This window comes from Coloeus monedula (genome assembly GCF_965178545.1).
Source record: "Coloeus monedula genome assembly, chromosome: 22".
NCBI classification, from domain to species: Eukaryota; Metazoa; Chordata; class Aves; order Passeriformes; family Corvidae; genus Coloeus; species Coloeus monedula.
In genome coordinates this window covers 7,448,440-7,464,899 of record NC_138802.1, presented here as the reverse complement: position 1 = coordinate 7,464,899, position 16,460 = coordinate 7,448,440, and the positions used below count along the sequence as shown (strand labels likewise).

Genomic DNA, 16,460 nt, shown 5'->3' with positions numbered 1-16,460 from the left:
AACTTCTTCACAGACTCTTACTCCTGTTTTGATCATTAAGTCACCAAAACTTTGAGTTTGTTAAAACTAACCCTGACAGGCTTCAACAAAGCCAAAGGGATTCGAAGATTGGACATCTGGGACCTTGAATTTATGGCCCTTTACGGAGTAAATGGAAGATACAGAGGAGACTGAGGCCTGGAAAGATGGAGATTCCCAACAGAAAAAGTTGAGAAAAAGATGATAAAAATCCTAAAGAATGTGGCCTAGCTTAGCATGAAATCAATAACCAATAGTGGACAGAATGCTAATCTGAAGAGAATTATTAGAACCAATGGACAGTAATTTCTTTGTTAAAAAATATGTAAATAAGTGAAGATATTTTGTATTGATGTGGAGGCTGGAGCTCTGTCAGCCACACACAAACCCTGGCCGAAAATAAGTGATGCCTGACTCGCCAACACAAAAAAAACCAGTGTTAGAGACAATTTCGGAGGATTTCGGTAAAACCCCTGCCCCTCCTCCCCCCTCTGAGGGCTTCCCTCCCTTTCTCCCCCAGTTATTCCCCGCAATGATTGAACTTCCCAGCTTTTTTCCTCACAGCAAATTCATTTATGAAGCAAATCGCAAGCAACACACGCTGGAAAAGCCGCTGGGGGCAAAGCCGGAGGGAGGAGAAGGAGGAGGGAGACGAGGATGACGAGGAGGAGGCAGAGGAGGAGGAGGAGGGCTGCCTATGGCGTGCAGTGCCACCACTTGAAGGCGAAGGGTCGGCGCTGGACGTTGGTGCCGCAGCGAACCTCGCCCAGGCTGCCGTGGTACGAGGCCACGTCCTCCAGGAAGCGGCAGCACAGCCCCAGCGGCTCCAGCAGCGCCCGGATCCGCCGCTCCAGGCAGCACTCGCCGCCCGCCACGGGGCCGAAGGGCTTGGGGATGCCCAGGTCCTTGGCCAGGACGATCATGGTGACCTGCGGGGTGACACCGGTGGACATCGGCGGTGTCGGGACGGATGGAGCCGAAGGAAAGACGCTGATCGCCCTCCTCCACCCTCCTCAGCGCCACTTTTTTGCGGCTGCCCTCCCTCAGGGTTCCAAATCCAGCAGAATTCCCCCTTTTTTTATCATTAAAACGTGCCTCACCCCTTGCAATTTCAGCACTTTTTTGCCTCCAAACCCCACTGCAAGCACCACAAAGCCACCACGCTGTGATAGACCTGTGTTTATCCATGCCCTGCTGGAAATATTTCCTTTCTCTAGACAGCTGGGGTTTTTTTGGGGGCAAACTGTGGGGAAAACATGCCTCTCACCTTGCAATTTCACCCCTTTGCAAGGGTTTTGCCTCAAAACCCCGAAGCTGCCAAGCCGTGTTAGACCAGTGTTTATCCTGGAGATATTTCCCTTTCTTCCTAGAGAGCTGATTTTTTTTTTTTTTTTTAGGAAAACTCTGGGGACTCATCCCCCTCACCGTGTTGGGGAAGTAGGGCACAGCTTTCCCCTGCTTGTCCAGCTTGAAGAGGGCCGGCAGGTCGATGATGTCCTCCTCCAGCAGCCCCAGCTCCTTCTTGAGGATATCCCTGTTCCAGTCGATGCAGCGCTGGGAGCAGGGCGGAGAGGGGCCCAAAATGCACCACGTCCCTGCAGGGTCTGTGCCACGCTGTGGTGGTCACGGCCAGGAATGCGGCTTGTTGCCCGGAGTGTCGGGGATTACCTGCACGTACTGGTTCTGCTGCGTCAGGACGTCGTTGGAAAGGACCTTGTTGATGGTGATGCGTTTCGTGTCTGTCCCCGAGTACCCTAAATGTACAAAACACCCTCAAAACGAAGCAGCGCTGGCTTAAGGTGGGGTATAGAGATGGAAAAAGTCCTCAAAAATCCCAATTTCCTGAGACAGAGGGCCAAAGCTTGGGAAACTGAGGGAAGGAAACCTCTGCCTGTTGGAAAGAGCTTTGGAGAAGTCCTGTCACCCCTCCTCCTGCCCACGGGAATCCGCTGAATTTCTCCACAGCATCCCCCTCCGTGAGGTCACCCCGGGTCTGGGGACGGCCGGGTCCCCTCAGCGACCTAGAGGAACCCTCAGAGATACGGAGACTTCTCCCAGCCCTGCCACAGATTGTGCTCAAAATCACAATTCAAGGGAAAAAAAACCCCCAGTGCTAATCTGGACAGGAGAGCCGCCAGTTGTCCCGCTCCGTGCTGGAGCTCCGCTGGCATTTCCAGAGGCTCCATGCTGGGGAGCAAACATCCCCTCCACGCAGAGGCCTTTATCCCTCCCATCCCACTCGCTTTCCCGAAATAGGGCCGGAGGAGGCCGGGGGCGGCGGGCAGGCATCCCGCTGAAGGACACGCGGCGGGGGAAGCGGCCCCGCGCGGCCCCGGCGCCGCACGTCGCCCTGGGCCCAGCTGCCGCCACACGCTGTCCCCTTGCCTTTGAACATGGTGGCTTGTCCCTGGCCTTCCTTCTGCTTCTCCCGGAACAGCCGGTAGCAGGCGGCGGGACTGGCCAGCAGCATCCGGAATCGCTGCGGGAATACGGCCCGGATCAGCTGGACGACCTCAGGGACTCGCTTTTGCCAAGAACCTGAGCTTAAACTCTTAAAATCAGGCCTTTTTTGCTGTTCTCTAGTGCCTTTTTTAACCCGTGGAGGGTTTGTGGGCATAAATATTCCCGATTTGAGCCATCCAGGTCAAGGCTTGGTTTCCCTGAGGGAAAAATTTGTGTGAGAAGCAGCCAAAGCTGTGACAGAGGGAAGAGAAATGTTCTGAAAACATGTAGCCATAACTGTTCCTTTTTTTTGAGCCATCCAGGCCAAGGCTAGGTTTTCCTGAGGGAAAAAATCCATGTCAGAAGCAGGAAAAACCATGATAGAGGGAAGAGAAATGTTCTGAAAACCCCCGGGAGATGTTGAGCTGCTGCAAAGCCCCGGGAATCCTGAGGCTGGAATTTCTTGGATACCTTGGCAGGCACCTTTTCCCTTGTATTTGCGTTCATTAACAGCCCAGCAGGTCCCCGTGCTGTGCTCAGATCCCTCATTTTGGGGTCGGGAGTGAAAGCCAAGCAAGCACAGGCTGGGGATGTCACAGGAGTGAGCTGTGAGGTTTTCCCGGTGGGATTGGTGTCCAGGAGAGGAGCACGGGGGGCCAGGGGGTACCTTTTTGTCAGAGGTGGGGACAAAGGTGACGAATTCGTTGACGTTGCCCACGGCCAGCCAGTCGGAGTAGAGCTCCACGGGAGCCTGGACGCGCTGGGCGTAGAGGAAATCCCGCACCAGCCCGGTCATCCTCCGGCCGGCGGACCTGGGGGGATATTCCCATCAACACCTGCCTGGACACTCGGATGGAAATCGGCACCGAGCTCTGGGGGCCCCCACCCTGCTCAGGCACACAATTAACCCGGTTTTGATGATATTCCAGGGCCTTTGATCCCAAATGTGCGTTTCCCCCTTGGCTTACGCAGGGAAGCTGCTGCCGATGAGGATCCTTCCCAAGGGATACTCCTTCCCGGCCACAGACACGGGCGGACTGACCTCCACGTTCCCGAAGGAGTCCAGGCTGGCCGTGGCTTCAAAGAGGGGCTCCTTGTGCACGTAGCCGAAATCGGGGCCCTGGCGGGAGAGGAATCGCCCTGGATCCCTGCTGCTCCCGTGGCTTTATCCTGCTGCGGGGTGGGTGAGTACGGCAACAACGGGGCCTGTCCCGAGGGGAAGGGAAGGCGCGAGGAGAAGGGTCTGGAGGCGCAGGGATAATCGGCACAGCGCAGGAGCAGAGCCCGGGCCTGCAGCCGGGGCCTGATCTCCTGTGTCACCCCGCAGCCAAGGTTCAAGCGGCCACATTAAGGTAATTGGGCAGCCCCGAGCGCAGCTCCCGGCTGGCTCTGCGAGGGAGGTGAGCTCCAGCCCCTGAGGGTGATGCTGCCCCGGGCTCAGAGCCACCCCAAGGGCTGCACGGCACTTAAATCCTGCTTAAGCCCTGATTTCCAGGACTTAATATATCTGGGATTGGAGGTGCCGTGTGTGCAGGGGTAATTAGCTCCTGGCTCTGCGTGCCAGAGCCCGAGGGAGTGTCAAAAACAGGGCAAAAATGGCAGGGATGGGGTCAAAATCCCGCTTTCCCTGCTCTCCCTTTGAGTTGATGCTCGGCGCTCCCGGCAGCCCCTGGGATGAGATCGGGTGTCCGCTAGGTTTGAGTTAAATCCCAGCCACTTGTCAGGGTTGGGTTTCCATAGGTATCAACCAAATACACAGGTCAGGAGGAGTGAGCAGGGAGACCTGAGGGTGCACAGCTTCCACCCAGAAACTCCCTTTTGAAACCGAGGGGGTTTGGAGACGCTGGGGTGGAGAGAGCACAGCTTTCCCGGTGCATTTTTGGGGTGCATTTCTGGGGGATGGCCGGGATCAGATCCCTTTTTGTCCGGGCGCTGAGGGAGGGCCTGAGCACGAAGCACCTGCTCCCAACCCATTTCAGTTTAATAAAACCATGGAGCCTGCCCGGTTTCATCTGTCAGGGCTCTGGTTCATCCCAGGTTTGCAGGTCACATCCAAGTGCTATCAGTTCCACACTGATTTTGAGGGGATAATTCCCTCCCGTCTCCTTTTTCCCTGGCATGGGCTTCCAGGGGCTCAGGGCTTGACCCGTGCCCCTTGCGTCGGGCGAAGTATTCCTAGCTGGAAAATTAGATTGGAAAGATTGGGGTGGGGATTAGGGGAGGCTTCCAAGCAGAAATTGGAGGATAATGTGTTAGCAGCTCCCAAGGCTGAAATTGTGTCTCTAAATATGAAGCAGAGCAATTCCTAAAGAGGGCAGATCCGAGCGGTCGGATTCGCTATTCCCGCCCCGCCGGATGAATCCAGGACTGGATGTTCTCATGCCAGGCATGAGAAAAGATGGATTTCAGTGCTCCCGAAAGCCCCCAACCATCCCCAAAGTGATCAAAGCTGGGATTTGTGCTCGTCTCCCGTTACTGCCGGGGCTGAGGCTGCTCCAGCGCCCAGCTGGGGTTGGGGACAGCGATTCTGTGGCTGCCCGGGGGTGTCCTGCCCTTTCCACGTGGGGGAATCTCACAGGGATCGCCCAATCCAGCTTTTTTCCAAGCTGGGCTCTCCCAAAATGCCCCATCCCAGGCTTGCCCTGCCCATGGCCAGCCCTTTTCCTTGGCCAAGGAGCCCACAGGGATGTTCCTGGTGCTGCTGCATCCCGTTCTCTTCCGAGGAAGTAAACTGACCCTCTCCTGCTTTCCTTCCCTCTCCCGCTCGGAAGCTGCTGGACATTCCCGGGCACAGAGGAGGAAAGGAAAAACCAGCTTGTCCCTGGGGTGCTCAGGGGGAAGGAATCCCATCCCAGAGCTTGGCAGGAGCCTTTCATTCCCAGAGGCATCAGCTCCTCCTTGCCCTCTCCTCCAGCACCCTCTGGATCAGAGGTTTTCCGGATGGCTGGGATGTGGATGAGGCGTTGAGGGGGTGAGGCTGGAAGCGGAGGGAGGCAATCTCCATGCAGAGCTGTTCAACTCTCCTTTTCCAGGCAATTCCATGCAGGGAGCCAAGGGCAAGGAGGCTTTTAGGAATGGGAATCTGGGCTGGGCATAAACCCTGGAAGCTGCTCCCCCGGGAATGCAGGGAACCCTTCTCTCACCAGCAGCTCCTTGATGGGGAGTTGCTCCATCCCTCTCTCCCGAGGGGAATCCAGCACCACTGGGAAGCTCTTGTGGGGAGCGTGGGTGTAGCCAAGCTCGATCTCATCCTGCAGAAGGGAGGAGATCCCGCGTGGGGCACCGGGAGGGAAGGGTTTTCCCGGTTTTTGGAGCCCCCGTACCTGCATCCAGCGGTCCCCGCGGTTGATGTAGCCGAAGCAAACCTTCAGCTTGCAGCCGGCCTTGGCCACCAGCATCTGGATCTCCTTGGTGAACAGGTAGTTGTCCTTCATGCTGGAGCAAAGGATGGAAAGGATGGGAATTCCCTGTTGCCAGCTCCTCCCCTGCCCGGCGCCAGGACCGGCGCGGCTGGGACGGCACCGCCTCTACCTGCACACGAAGAGGTTCACCGGGGCCAGCGTGCTGGGGGTCATGATCCACGGTGCCACCCGGAACACCACGGTGTCCGTGAAGATCGGGGAGTGCGGGATGCCCTGAGGGAGAAATCGGGAGCGTTCCCCACGCCGTTCCCCCCAACAGCCTCCCCCGAGGTCACTTTGGGGCCAGCTAACGGGATCAGCTCTCCATCCCACTCTCCCTGTGGCAGCCTCCCATCCGCTCCCACTGCTGGGAGTTGCCAGACCTCAGCCAGCGGCTCCAGGAGGCTGACGTGGATGGACACCAGCCCCGAGAAGGTTTCGTCGGGAAAGCGGAGCCCCTCCACAAAGAAGTCGAGCTCGGCGGCCCCGCCGGGGTAGGGCACGGTGTGGAACAGCTTCCTGCGGCCCAGCACCTGCACGTAGCGCTGCCCAAAGAAGGGATCTGCCGGGAGGGAAAGGGGAAAGCGGGAATATCCCGAGCTTTCTTTGGGATTCGCGCCTGTTTCCTTGGGCAAGGAGCTCCCGCGCGCCCGCCGTGCCGGGGTTTCTCCACCTCTGTGGAGATCCAGCTGTGAGAAGCACCTTGAAGCAGGAGTTAAGGCATTGGGAATTTTGTCATGGACAAGAAGGATGAGGGAAAATGTGTCGGCCTTTCCTGGAATGGAGCAGCCCTTGGGAAGGTGTTCTCATGGAGTTTCTGCTCCTCCACGGGAGGACAATGCCCCATCCCTCCTGCTCCACACTCCCTCTGCACGGAGGGGTGAGACCCAGCTCCTCCTGGCACATTCCTGGGCCGGGCAAGGGCTTTTGTTCCCAGAAAACAAATCCTAAACCCCTGTGTCCACGGCGAGGGATGAGGAGGGGGAAGGTTTTCCAAGTGATTGAAAAGAGGGGATATTCACAGGGAAAAAAATGGATGAAGGGATGTTGGGAGCATGATCTGAGGAGCGTGGAGAGGACAAGGGCAGAGGTGGGAAGGAAAGGGCTTGTAGGGATCTCAGAAACACCTGGGATCATGGGAGGAGGAAGGGGAAGAGAAGGAGGAAGAGGAAGGGGAAGAGGAGGAAAAGGAAGAGGAGGAAAGAGAAGAGGAAAAGGCAGAGGAAGAAGGGGAAAAGGAGGAGGGGGCAGAAGAGGAAGGGGGAGAGGAAGAAAAGGAAGAGGGGAAAGGGGAACAGGAGGAAGGGGCAGAGGAGGGAGAGGCAGAGCAGGAGGCGAGGAAGGCCTTACTCTGCACATGGAACACCCCCACTTTGTCGGCGTCGTTGGCAGAGATGGAGAGGACGATTTCGTAGCCCCGGGGCAGGCGCTGGGGCCCCTCGGTCCTCAGCACCATCTGAGCCATGTCCAGCAGATCTGGGGGCACACAAAGCAAACCGGGGGGGTTCTTCCATGTCCCCTCCTGGGATTTGGATCTCCTTCCCAAGGAACCCGCTCTTCCCTCAGCACCAGCCTTGGCAACCTGGAAAACCAGCCCGAGTTCTGCTGGCAGAGCTTGCGCCTCGTGGGCTGTGACCCAAATGCCCTTTTCGCCTTTTCTCCTGCCTGCCCATCCCTGGCACAGCCGCTCCTTGACCTCGCAACGCCGACGGGCCCGGCTCGGCGTGGGCTGGGTTTTCCAGGAACAGGCGGGTGTATTCCTGGCCGCCGGCCTCGTGCCTCACCCCGAGCTCCTCTCACCTGCGTGGAGCCCACGCCGTGCCAGCCCTGGAACCTCAGCTGTTCCCCGGCCCTGCCTCCGTGCCCTGCCTGCCTCCAATTCGTTTCCACGGCGTTAATTCCATGAAAATTCCCATGTGGGAAGCTTGCTCAGCAGCTGGTGGGGAGCAGCTGGTTCCTGGGCTGGTTCCCTCTCGGGAGAGGTTGCAGAGAGGGGGCAGTGGGAATGCTGGGCACCGGGGACTTTGGGGAGCTGTGGTACCTTCTCTGTTGAACACCTGCTCGTGGCCGCAGTCCGAGGGTGGGATGAAGGGGAGCTCCTTGTCACAGCTGACCAGCAGGATGGCTCCGTGGCCCTCCGGTCCCCAGGCCCAGCTCGCCTGAAACACCCCAGGGGCTCAGCGAGCTCAGGATCCACCAAGCCCGTGGATTTGCCGTGGGTGGGGGAGGCTGGGGTACCTTGTTGGGGTTGTTCTTTTCCACCACTCCGTCCTGATCCGCGTCCACATCCAGGGAGATCCCTGCGGGGACAGAGATCCCTTCACCCCGGGGCACGGCCAGGGCGGGCGGGTGCAAACCCCCCAGACGCAGCAAACCTGGCTTTGCCATCCCTGTGCCTGCCCCGGCTCCCGGCACCGAGGGGGTCGGGACGGATTCCCGGCTGCGGAGCCTCCGCACTCACCGACGCCGGTGAGGAACACCCCGGCTTGGTTGATGGGCTTCCCTCCCTCTGCGAAGAAGCTGACAGTGACCTGCAAACCCCGAATCCCACATTGGGGAGGGATGTTCTCTCCCTCTCGGAGGCCCCGTTCCCAGGATCCCGCTCCTCACCTTGTTGTCGTTGACCTCGGAGCTGGCCCGGCTCATGCTGAACCTCAGCACCGTCCCCTCGTCCAGCGGCCACCGCGTGCCAGCACCGGGCACGGCCTCGGGCTCGGCGCGGCCCTGGAGCAGCACATCCACACTGACCCCCTCGGTGTGCTTCACGCCAAAGGCCACGGCCCCGGCGGGGGCCGCCCTGCCAGAAACACCCGCATTTTCAGAGGTTTCCCACTGGAATTCATTCCAGTGCCCGGCACACGGCCAAGACTGGACACGCCGGCGTCGCCACGCTCACCGCCGGCACCTTGCTGCCCCGCTCCCCGCCTGGGAACTGGAATTATCCCGGGTTTGGGGCCGGTTCAGCCCCAGGAGTGTTCGCAGCCACGGCTGTGGATAAGGATCTGCAGTAACCCCAACCAAACCCAAACCCTCGGTGCCGAGCTGGGATTCGCGCTTCCATGGAGAAATCCCTGCTTATTTTCCAGCCTGGTGTTGGGGGTTCACACTTCCATGGAAAATCCCTGCTTATTTTCCAGCCTGGTGTTGGGGTTCACACTTCCATGGAAAATCCCTGCTTATTTTCCGACCTGCTGTTTCACAGCTCCTCCAAACACCATGACCATCCCACCATCCCTCCGAGAGACTTTTCCACGGGAAACTAATTTTTGGGGCATTTTCTCCAGCCCCAAAGCTGTCAGTGCTGCCCTGCTCCCAGTCCGACACGCCCTTGCTCTTCCCCGGCCGCTCCGAGCAACCCCTTTCCCTCTCCTGGCTCCTTTTCCCGAATTTCCTCGGCTTTCCGGGTTATTAGTTTTGGGCTGTTTGCCCCGACACCCGAGACCTCGCATTGATCAGGTTCCCGGGATGCCACTGGTCCCACCAGACCTGCGCCCTCGGGAAGGGGGGGAGGAAATCCGAGCGCTCCTCTGCTCCCGCCTGGGTGTCTCTTAAATCGTTAAATTGCTTTTAATTACACACGGAAAAACTGGTTTGGTTTCCTGGCTCCTTGGATCCGGGGATCCCACTGGGAAGAGATTGGACCTGGAGAGGTGCCAGGGGAGTTGTAGCCGCGCTGCTTGCCTTGAACATCGAGGCTGAGATTCGCAGCGGCAGCAGCAGCGCAGACCAGAATTAACCCCGGAACGAGCTTTCCACCTTCTTTTTCCCTCGGGGGGAATAATTATCCCAGAGTTCAGTGCTGGGTTTGTTTTAGGGAAGCGGGGTTGGTGCTCTGGGGATTTCCCACTTTCCCAAGGTTTTGGTCACTGGGTTTTGTGTTCTTCCCTTCCTTTGCAGTCCCTCCCGGGGTTCCTGCTCGTCCCTCTGCTCTCCAGCAGCTTTCCCTGGATCTGCTGAGCCCAGAGGATCAGACCCGCCGCGGGCTGGGGGTAAACACACGGATGGGTGTTCAAAGCTTTCCGGGGATTTGGGCAGGAGCGCAGAGCCCGGCGAGGGCTGTGCCCACGAACTGCATCAGAACGGTGTCAGGGCTGCGGGGTTTGGGAAGACAGGGGGGAAAACGAGGAGCAGGGACTCCCAGAAGGAAAAACGAGGAGCAGGGACTCCCAGAAGGAAAAACGAGGAGCAGGGGTTCCCAGAAGGAAAAACGAGTGGCAGGGGTTCCCAAAGGGAAAACGAGGAGCAGGGACTCCCAGAAGGAAAAACGAGGAGCAGGGACTCCCAGAAGGAAAAACGAGTGTCAGGGATTCCCAGAAGGAAAAACGAGTGTCAGGGATTCCCAGAAGGAAAAACGAGGAGCAGGGACTCCCAGAGGGATAAACAGGAGGGAAAGGTGAGGGGAAAGGTGAAGGTGAAGGAGGAACAGAAGTTTTGGGGGTCTCACTGCCCGTGGCTGCCCAGCAGCTGTGGGGTTTGGGAAAGCGGGAGGAAAAAAAAGGGGAGCAGGGGTTCCCAGAAGGAAAAACGAGGAGCAGGGATTTTCAGATGGATGAACAGGGGGGAAAGGTGAGGGGAAAGGTGAAGGTGGAGGAGGAAGGGGAGTTTTGGGGGTCTCACTGCCCTGAAGATGTTGGCATGGACGTGGCTGCCCAGCAGCTGCGGGGTTTGGGAAAGCGGGAGGAAAAACGAGGAGCAGGGGTTCCTAGAAGGAAAAACGAGGAGCAGGGGTTCCTAGAAGGAAAAGCAGAGGGAGAGCAAGGGGAGAGGTGCAGAAGGAGGAGGAGGGGCGGCTTTGGGGGTCCCTCTCACCCGAAGACGTCGGCGCGGACGTGGCCGCCCAGCACGCACAGGGCCTCGATGCGGCTGCCGTGCTGCAGCCGCAGCGTGCGCTCCCCCCGCGGCATCTCCCCGGCCATGGAGCCCCCGGCCGTGGAGCCCCCGGCCCCGCTGCTCCTTCCCCCGGCTCCCTCCTCCTCCTCCTCCTCCTGCCGGGCGCTCGCGGGGCTGCGGTGACAATGGGAGGGAGGGGGCGGCTGGGCCGGACCCTCGGAAGCCTCGGGAAGATGATCCCGAGGGAGGGCAGCGATGGAGAGGGAGGGAGGGAGGGAGGGCAGCTGGCCCCAGGCCTGGCAGCTCCAGCCCTGGGCACGGAGCTCCCCCAGCTGTCCCCAGCTCCCTGTCCCTCCTCACCGCCCTGACCCCAACCTGGCGTCCCCAGCGCGGGTTTGCAGCGTTCTGGGATGGCCGCATCCTCCCTTTCTGCTCTCCAGGGAAAACCCCCGCCTGCTCCCGCTTTCCCAGCCCTCAGGCAGCAGCAGAACTCTCCTTTTTTTTTTTTTCTTTCCCCTGCTCATTTTCAGAGGGAATGGTGATTTTGTCACCCCAGGCCGCTCCGGAGCAATTCCCGCCCACGCCGGGGTTGCATCGTTTGTTAACACCCAACTAAATATTCATTTTCCAGCCCAAACGGCTGCCCCGGCTTCTGGCAGCCGCAAGCAATTAGTGACAGCAGCAGAGCCGGGGTGGATGCTCCCTGTTTGTATCCCTCTCGGGCTTCCCTTTCCCAGCCCCGGCTTCCCTCCGTGTCATCCAAAACATCCCAAATCCGGTTTTCCAGCTGGGAAGTGGGGAAAAGAATCCCAGTGGGTTGGTTATTTTTAATCCTGGCCTGAGCAGATTGAGCGAGGGCTTTGCTGAGCGCAGAAAAAGGGGAAGTTTTGGTGCTTTTCTGCACGTGCAAAAATGAGATTTGGGGTGATAAATGTCCCTGGAGAATAAAAGAAAATAAAAATCACTTTGCTCCCCCTAAAAATTGGGGATTTGGGTCAAACGACCCCCAGTTTAACACCCCAACCCTGCTGGCAGCTGGAAATTATTCAGTTTTCTGAAAAAAAAAAAAAATCACAATTTATGTCTTTACCTCCTCTTTATTTAACCCACCAGGGGTAAGAAACACAGGTGGAACAGGAACCAGAGAGAGAAATAATTTAAAAAGAGAGAAAGGAAAAGGGAAAGGGAAAAGGAAAAGGCCTGGGCCGGCTGGGGCTTCCCTGGGAGCATGGAACAAAGCAAAGAGAAAAGGGGGAAATGTCCCATTTTGGGGCAAAATTGAAGGAGTGCAGCTGGATCCAGCTGGGGAAGGGGCTGGAAGGGCCAGGTTTGGGATTTGGGAGCCCGGTGGGATCTCTCAAAGCCTCCTGGAGTCCCTGGAAGCCTTTGGGACTCTTTGGATCCTTCTCGGAGTCTTTGCAGCCCCTCTGGGGTCTCCTGAAGCTTCCCTGGGAATTCGCAGTGCTTTGGGGTTCCTTGCCAGCCATGCAGGGTCTGCCAAAGCTCTTTGGGGTCTTTCAAAGCTCTTTGGGGTCTTTCAAGTCTCTTTGGGGTCATGGCAAGCCTTTGGGGGTCTTTCAAAGTTGTTTTGGGGTCTTTCCATGCCTTTGGGGGTCTTTCAAAGTTGTTTTGGGGTCTTTCCATGCCTTTGGGGGTCTTTCAAAGCTTTTTAGGGTCTCTCAGCGTCTCGAGGCCTTTGTGGGGCTGCCGGTGTTGGGGCCAGCGAGAATAAACCTCAGTTCCTGCTGCAAGGGGGGATCTGCCAGCAGACCAGAGGGGTTTTTGGGGTGCAGCCGTGCCCGGGGCTGCCGGGCTGGGGAGGGATCCGTGCTCGTTCCTGGAGCTGCCTCGCGGTTTCCCGGCTGGAGCCGGGCGGGTCCGAGGAGTTCCTTGGGGTTTTTAACAACCGGATCAGGTCGGGAGCTGCTCTGCATGAGCCGGGGCAGCTCCGCCTGCCCTAATTCCCAGGAGCTGGGAGCGATCCCGGCGCTGGGGTTTGGGAACAGCCCCGAGGCTTCTCCGGGCGCTGGGAACGCGGGGGTTTTCTCTCCCCGCTCGGGGCTCTGGGGCCGTTCCGTGTCCCCGCCGCAGGGACGATCCCCGTGCCGGGCTGGGAGCGACGTGTCCCCCGCAGTCCCCCCGAGCTGGCCCTTGGCGCTCGGGAGGAGCCGGCGGGTGCCCGTGCCCCATCGTGCCCCACCGTGCCCGGAGGGCGGGGATCGGGGCATGGGGCGCCGGGGCAGCGCCGGGGCTTGCGGGGAGATGTGTGGGGAGATGTGTGGGGAGATGTGTGGGGAGATATGTGGGGAGATGTGTGGGGAGATGTGTGGGGAGATCTATGGGGAGATGTGTGGGGAGATGTGTGGGGAGATGTGTGGGGAGATGTGTGGGGAGATGTGTGGGGAGATGTGTGGGGAGATGTGTGGGGAGATCTATGGGGAGATGTGTGGGGAGATGTGTGGGGAGATGTGTGGGGAGATCTATGGGGAGATGTGTGGGGAGATGTGTGGGGAGATGTGTGGGGAGATCTATGGGGAGATGTGTGGGGAGATGTGTGGGGAGATGTGTGGGGAGATCTGTGGGGAGATGTGTGGGGAGATGTGTGGGGAGATCTGTGGGGAGATCTGTGGGGAGATGTGTGGGGAGATCTGTGGGGAGATGTGTGGGGAGATGTGTGGGGCAGGGCCGGGGCTTTATGGGGAGATCTGTGGGGCAGCGCGTTTCCTATGGGGCAGGGCTGGGGCTTGTGGGGAGATCTATGGGGAGATCTGTGGGGAGATCTGTGGGGCAGCGCGTTTCCTGTGGGGCAGAGGGTGGGCAGGGCGAGCGCGGGGGGCCGTGCCCGGCTCCAGCCGCAGGGAGAAGCGCTTTTCTGGGATGCTGTGCTCTGGGAGGAGCAGGTCTGGAGTCTCCCTGCGGGCAGACGCAGAGGAAAGGACGGAGCGGGATTTTTGGGGTGCTTTGGCGCATTTTGCACGCTCCGCACCGGCCTCGTGCGGTTTTCCCCCGGACTCCCCGCGGGACGGGGATGCAATCCCTTGCTGCCTGCCTGGGATGCTGCAGAGCCTCAAGAGCAGCTCCTGCTGAGCCCAGCGGGACTCGGTAACTGCTTGGATGTCTCGCCCCGCCGCAGGTCATTGGGCTGACACGGCTCTCAAGGCTCCTGCCTGTAATTACGCGTGCAGGGTAATTAATGAACGAGCTGTAATTATCGGTTTAGGGAGATTATCAGACTTTCCTTGACAGAGTGGTGCTGCAGGATGGGCGAGGAGGAACGCCCCGGAGGGAGCGGGGTGGCAGTGGGGCTCCTGGGGGAGCGGGGGGGGCGGGTCGTGTGTAAGGGTGGCTTGGAACGGGCTGGGATCGGGGGAGGAAAGAGGCTGGGATTGGGGAAAATGCTGGGACTGGGGGAGGAAAGAGGCTGGGATTGGGAGAACAGGCTGGGATTGCGGGAAGAGGCTGGGATTTGGGGAACAGGCTGGGATTGGGGGAGGAAAAAGGCTGGGATTGGGGAAAAAGGCTGGGATTGGGGAAAATGCTGGGACTGGGGGAGGAAAGAGGCTGGAATTGGGGGAGGAAAAAGGCTGGGATTGGGGAAAATGCTGGGACTGGGGGAACAGGCTGGGATTGGGGGAGGAAAAAGGCTGGGATTGGGGAACAGGCTGGGACTGGGGGAACAGGCTGGGATTGGGGAAAGAAAGAGGCTGGAATTGGGGAACAGGCTGGAATTGGGGAACAGGCTGGAATTGGGGGAGGAAAGAGGCTGGGATTGGGGAAAAAGGCTGGAATTGGGAGAGGAAAGAGGCTGGAATTGGGGAACAGGCTGGACTGGGGAAAGAAAGAGGCTGGAATTGGGGAACAGGCTGGACTGGGGAAAGAAAGAGGCTGGGATTGGGGAACAGGCTGGAATTTGGGAACAGGCTGGGGTTGGGGAAAGCAAGAGGCTGGAATTGGGGAAAGCCAAAGCCAGCCCCCCAGAAAAGGCTGCCCAAGCTCCCCGGATGTGATGGACAGGCGGGGTCCCGTCCATCATGTGCCACTTTCCCAGGACAAGGTGTAATTAGGGAGAAGCGCTCGGCTCCGGCTGGGCCGGGTGACTCCAGATGCTCCTGTCCCTGAGCAGGGCACGTCGGAGCTCACGGCAGGTGGAGGAGGAAGAGGAGGGAGCGCAGGTGTCACCCAAAACCTCGGGTGTTTGGGGTGTTTGTTTGGGGCTGGGTGAGCAGCGCAGCGGCTCGGGATGGGCTGGGAGCGAGCTGCAAAACCCACCCAGCCCCGAAAGGTTTTGGGGCCGCGTCCCCTCCCGTGCTCAGGGATGTGCTCCCGCTGGATTTTGGGAAGCACAGACATCCCAGCCACCTGCTGGGATCTGCTCCCCTCCCTGCGGATCACAGAGCGCCCCAGTCCCGCTCCCCCCGGGCCTTAGGTGTGTTCCTGTCCGGCACTCGGCCCAAACCAGCCGAGCAGGATCGGGACACAGCCCCAGCCCCGTGCCCAGTGCAAACCAGTGCGACCAGCAGCCTCCAGTGGGGAGCCCGGCCTGCGGCTCTGCTGGGGATGATGCTGCCGTGGCCACAGCACCATCCCAGCTCCCAGTTCAGGGATCCATGGAAGGCTCTGCTCCCCAGGGAGGCCTGGAGAGCCAGCGCAGCTCCCATCAGGGGTGGGGGTGGTGCTGGGCTGTGGAAAACGGGGCTTGATCCACAGGCTCCTGTGAGGGAGCTCTGGGAGAGCCTGGAAATGCCACCAGGAAGTGCCACCAGGAAGTGCCACCAGCACCAGTTCCCCGCTGGAGCATCCTGGCAGCTGCTCCGGGCTCCTCGAGTTACCGAGGCTGTTCCTGGGTACGAGACACGGAGCTGCGGGTGCTTGGTGCAGTTAAAGGGGGAGGGAGCCCTATCCCAGAGCCCTTCCCAGAGCCCTTTCCTGGAGCCTTTTCCCGGAGCCCTATCCCGGAGCCCTTTCCCGGAGCCCTTTCCCGGAGCCCTTCCCAGAGCCCTTTCCTGGAGCCTTTTCCCGGAGCCCTATCCCGGAGCCCTTTCCCGGAGCCCTTTCCCGGAGCCCTTTCCCGGAGCCCTATCCCGGAGCCCTTTCCCGGAGCCTTTCCTGGGCTCATCCCGGCGGTTTGATCCCTCCGGGAATTCGCTGCTCCCCCGGCTGAGCACGGGCAGCTCGGTGCAGAGGTGGGGCCGGCTCCTCGGAGCTCTGCCCGGCTCGCCTGCGCCTTTCCCGCTGCTCCCCAAAGGGGTTTCTCCCTTCCCAGCCTCTCCTTCCCATTCCCTGTCCCGCGCACATCCCACCCCATTCCCAGGGGGATGAGGCGTGGAGCAGCGGGACACCCTGGAGCTGCTCCCTCCGTCCCCAGCGTGGCAGGGACTCCCTGCCGCTGCAGCCGGGGGGATCTGGCCTGGTTCCCTTCCTTGCAGGCAGGCAAACCCTCCGGGACAGCCCGGAGAGAGACGGGCATCTCCGGCACCGACACCTTCCGGCAGAGCGGATTTTCCTGCGGGATCTCGGCCTAAAACCCCTCCATTCCCCCGGACCTCGAGGTCCGAGTGAACCACGGCGAGCTTTTAATTTCCTCGGGAAGCCTCTCGTTGCTGGCCGCTGGTTGTTTTCCCCTTCCCTGCCTGCCCCGTAACCAGTTCTCCCTGCCCCGTCCCTCCCGTCCTCGGGATGGTTGGGATGGGAAGGACCGACCTGAGCAAACATTTCCCTTTGTTCGGCTTTACTCGGGCATGGCCCTGCTGCTGCAGCCGGGGCCGTGAG

The 16,460-nt window shown here is 59.7% G+C and overlaps 1 protein-coding gene across 1 annotated transcript; it reads right to left on the bottom strand.

Annotated features, from left to right (window-relative positions):
• Nucleotides 1-713: 713 nt before the first annotated feature.
• On the bottom strand, nt 714-10,776 carry LOC309581166 (protein-arginine deiminase type-2-like; the record flags this gene model as incomplete). Its single annotated transcript, XM_082295613.1, has 16 exons — nt 10,671-10,776; nt 8,472-8,658; nt 8,323-8,392; nt 8,100-8,161; nt 7,903-8,020; nt 7,212-7,337; nt 6,245-6,423; nt 5,992-6,095; nt 5,784-5,895; nt 5,604-5,711; nt 3,429-3,580; nt 3,128-3,272; nt 2,404-2,497; nt 1,687-1,772; nt 1,444-1,572; nt 714-947 (listed from the first exon to the last, which is right to left on the bottom strand). The coding sequence occupies exons 1-16, from the start codon at nt 10,763-10,765 to the stop codon at nt 714-716; spliced, it is 2,001 nt and encodes a 666-aa protein (XP_082151739.1). The 5' UTR covers nt 10,766-10,776.
• Between the last annotated feature and the right edge of the window lie 5,684 nt (nt 10,777-16,460).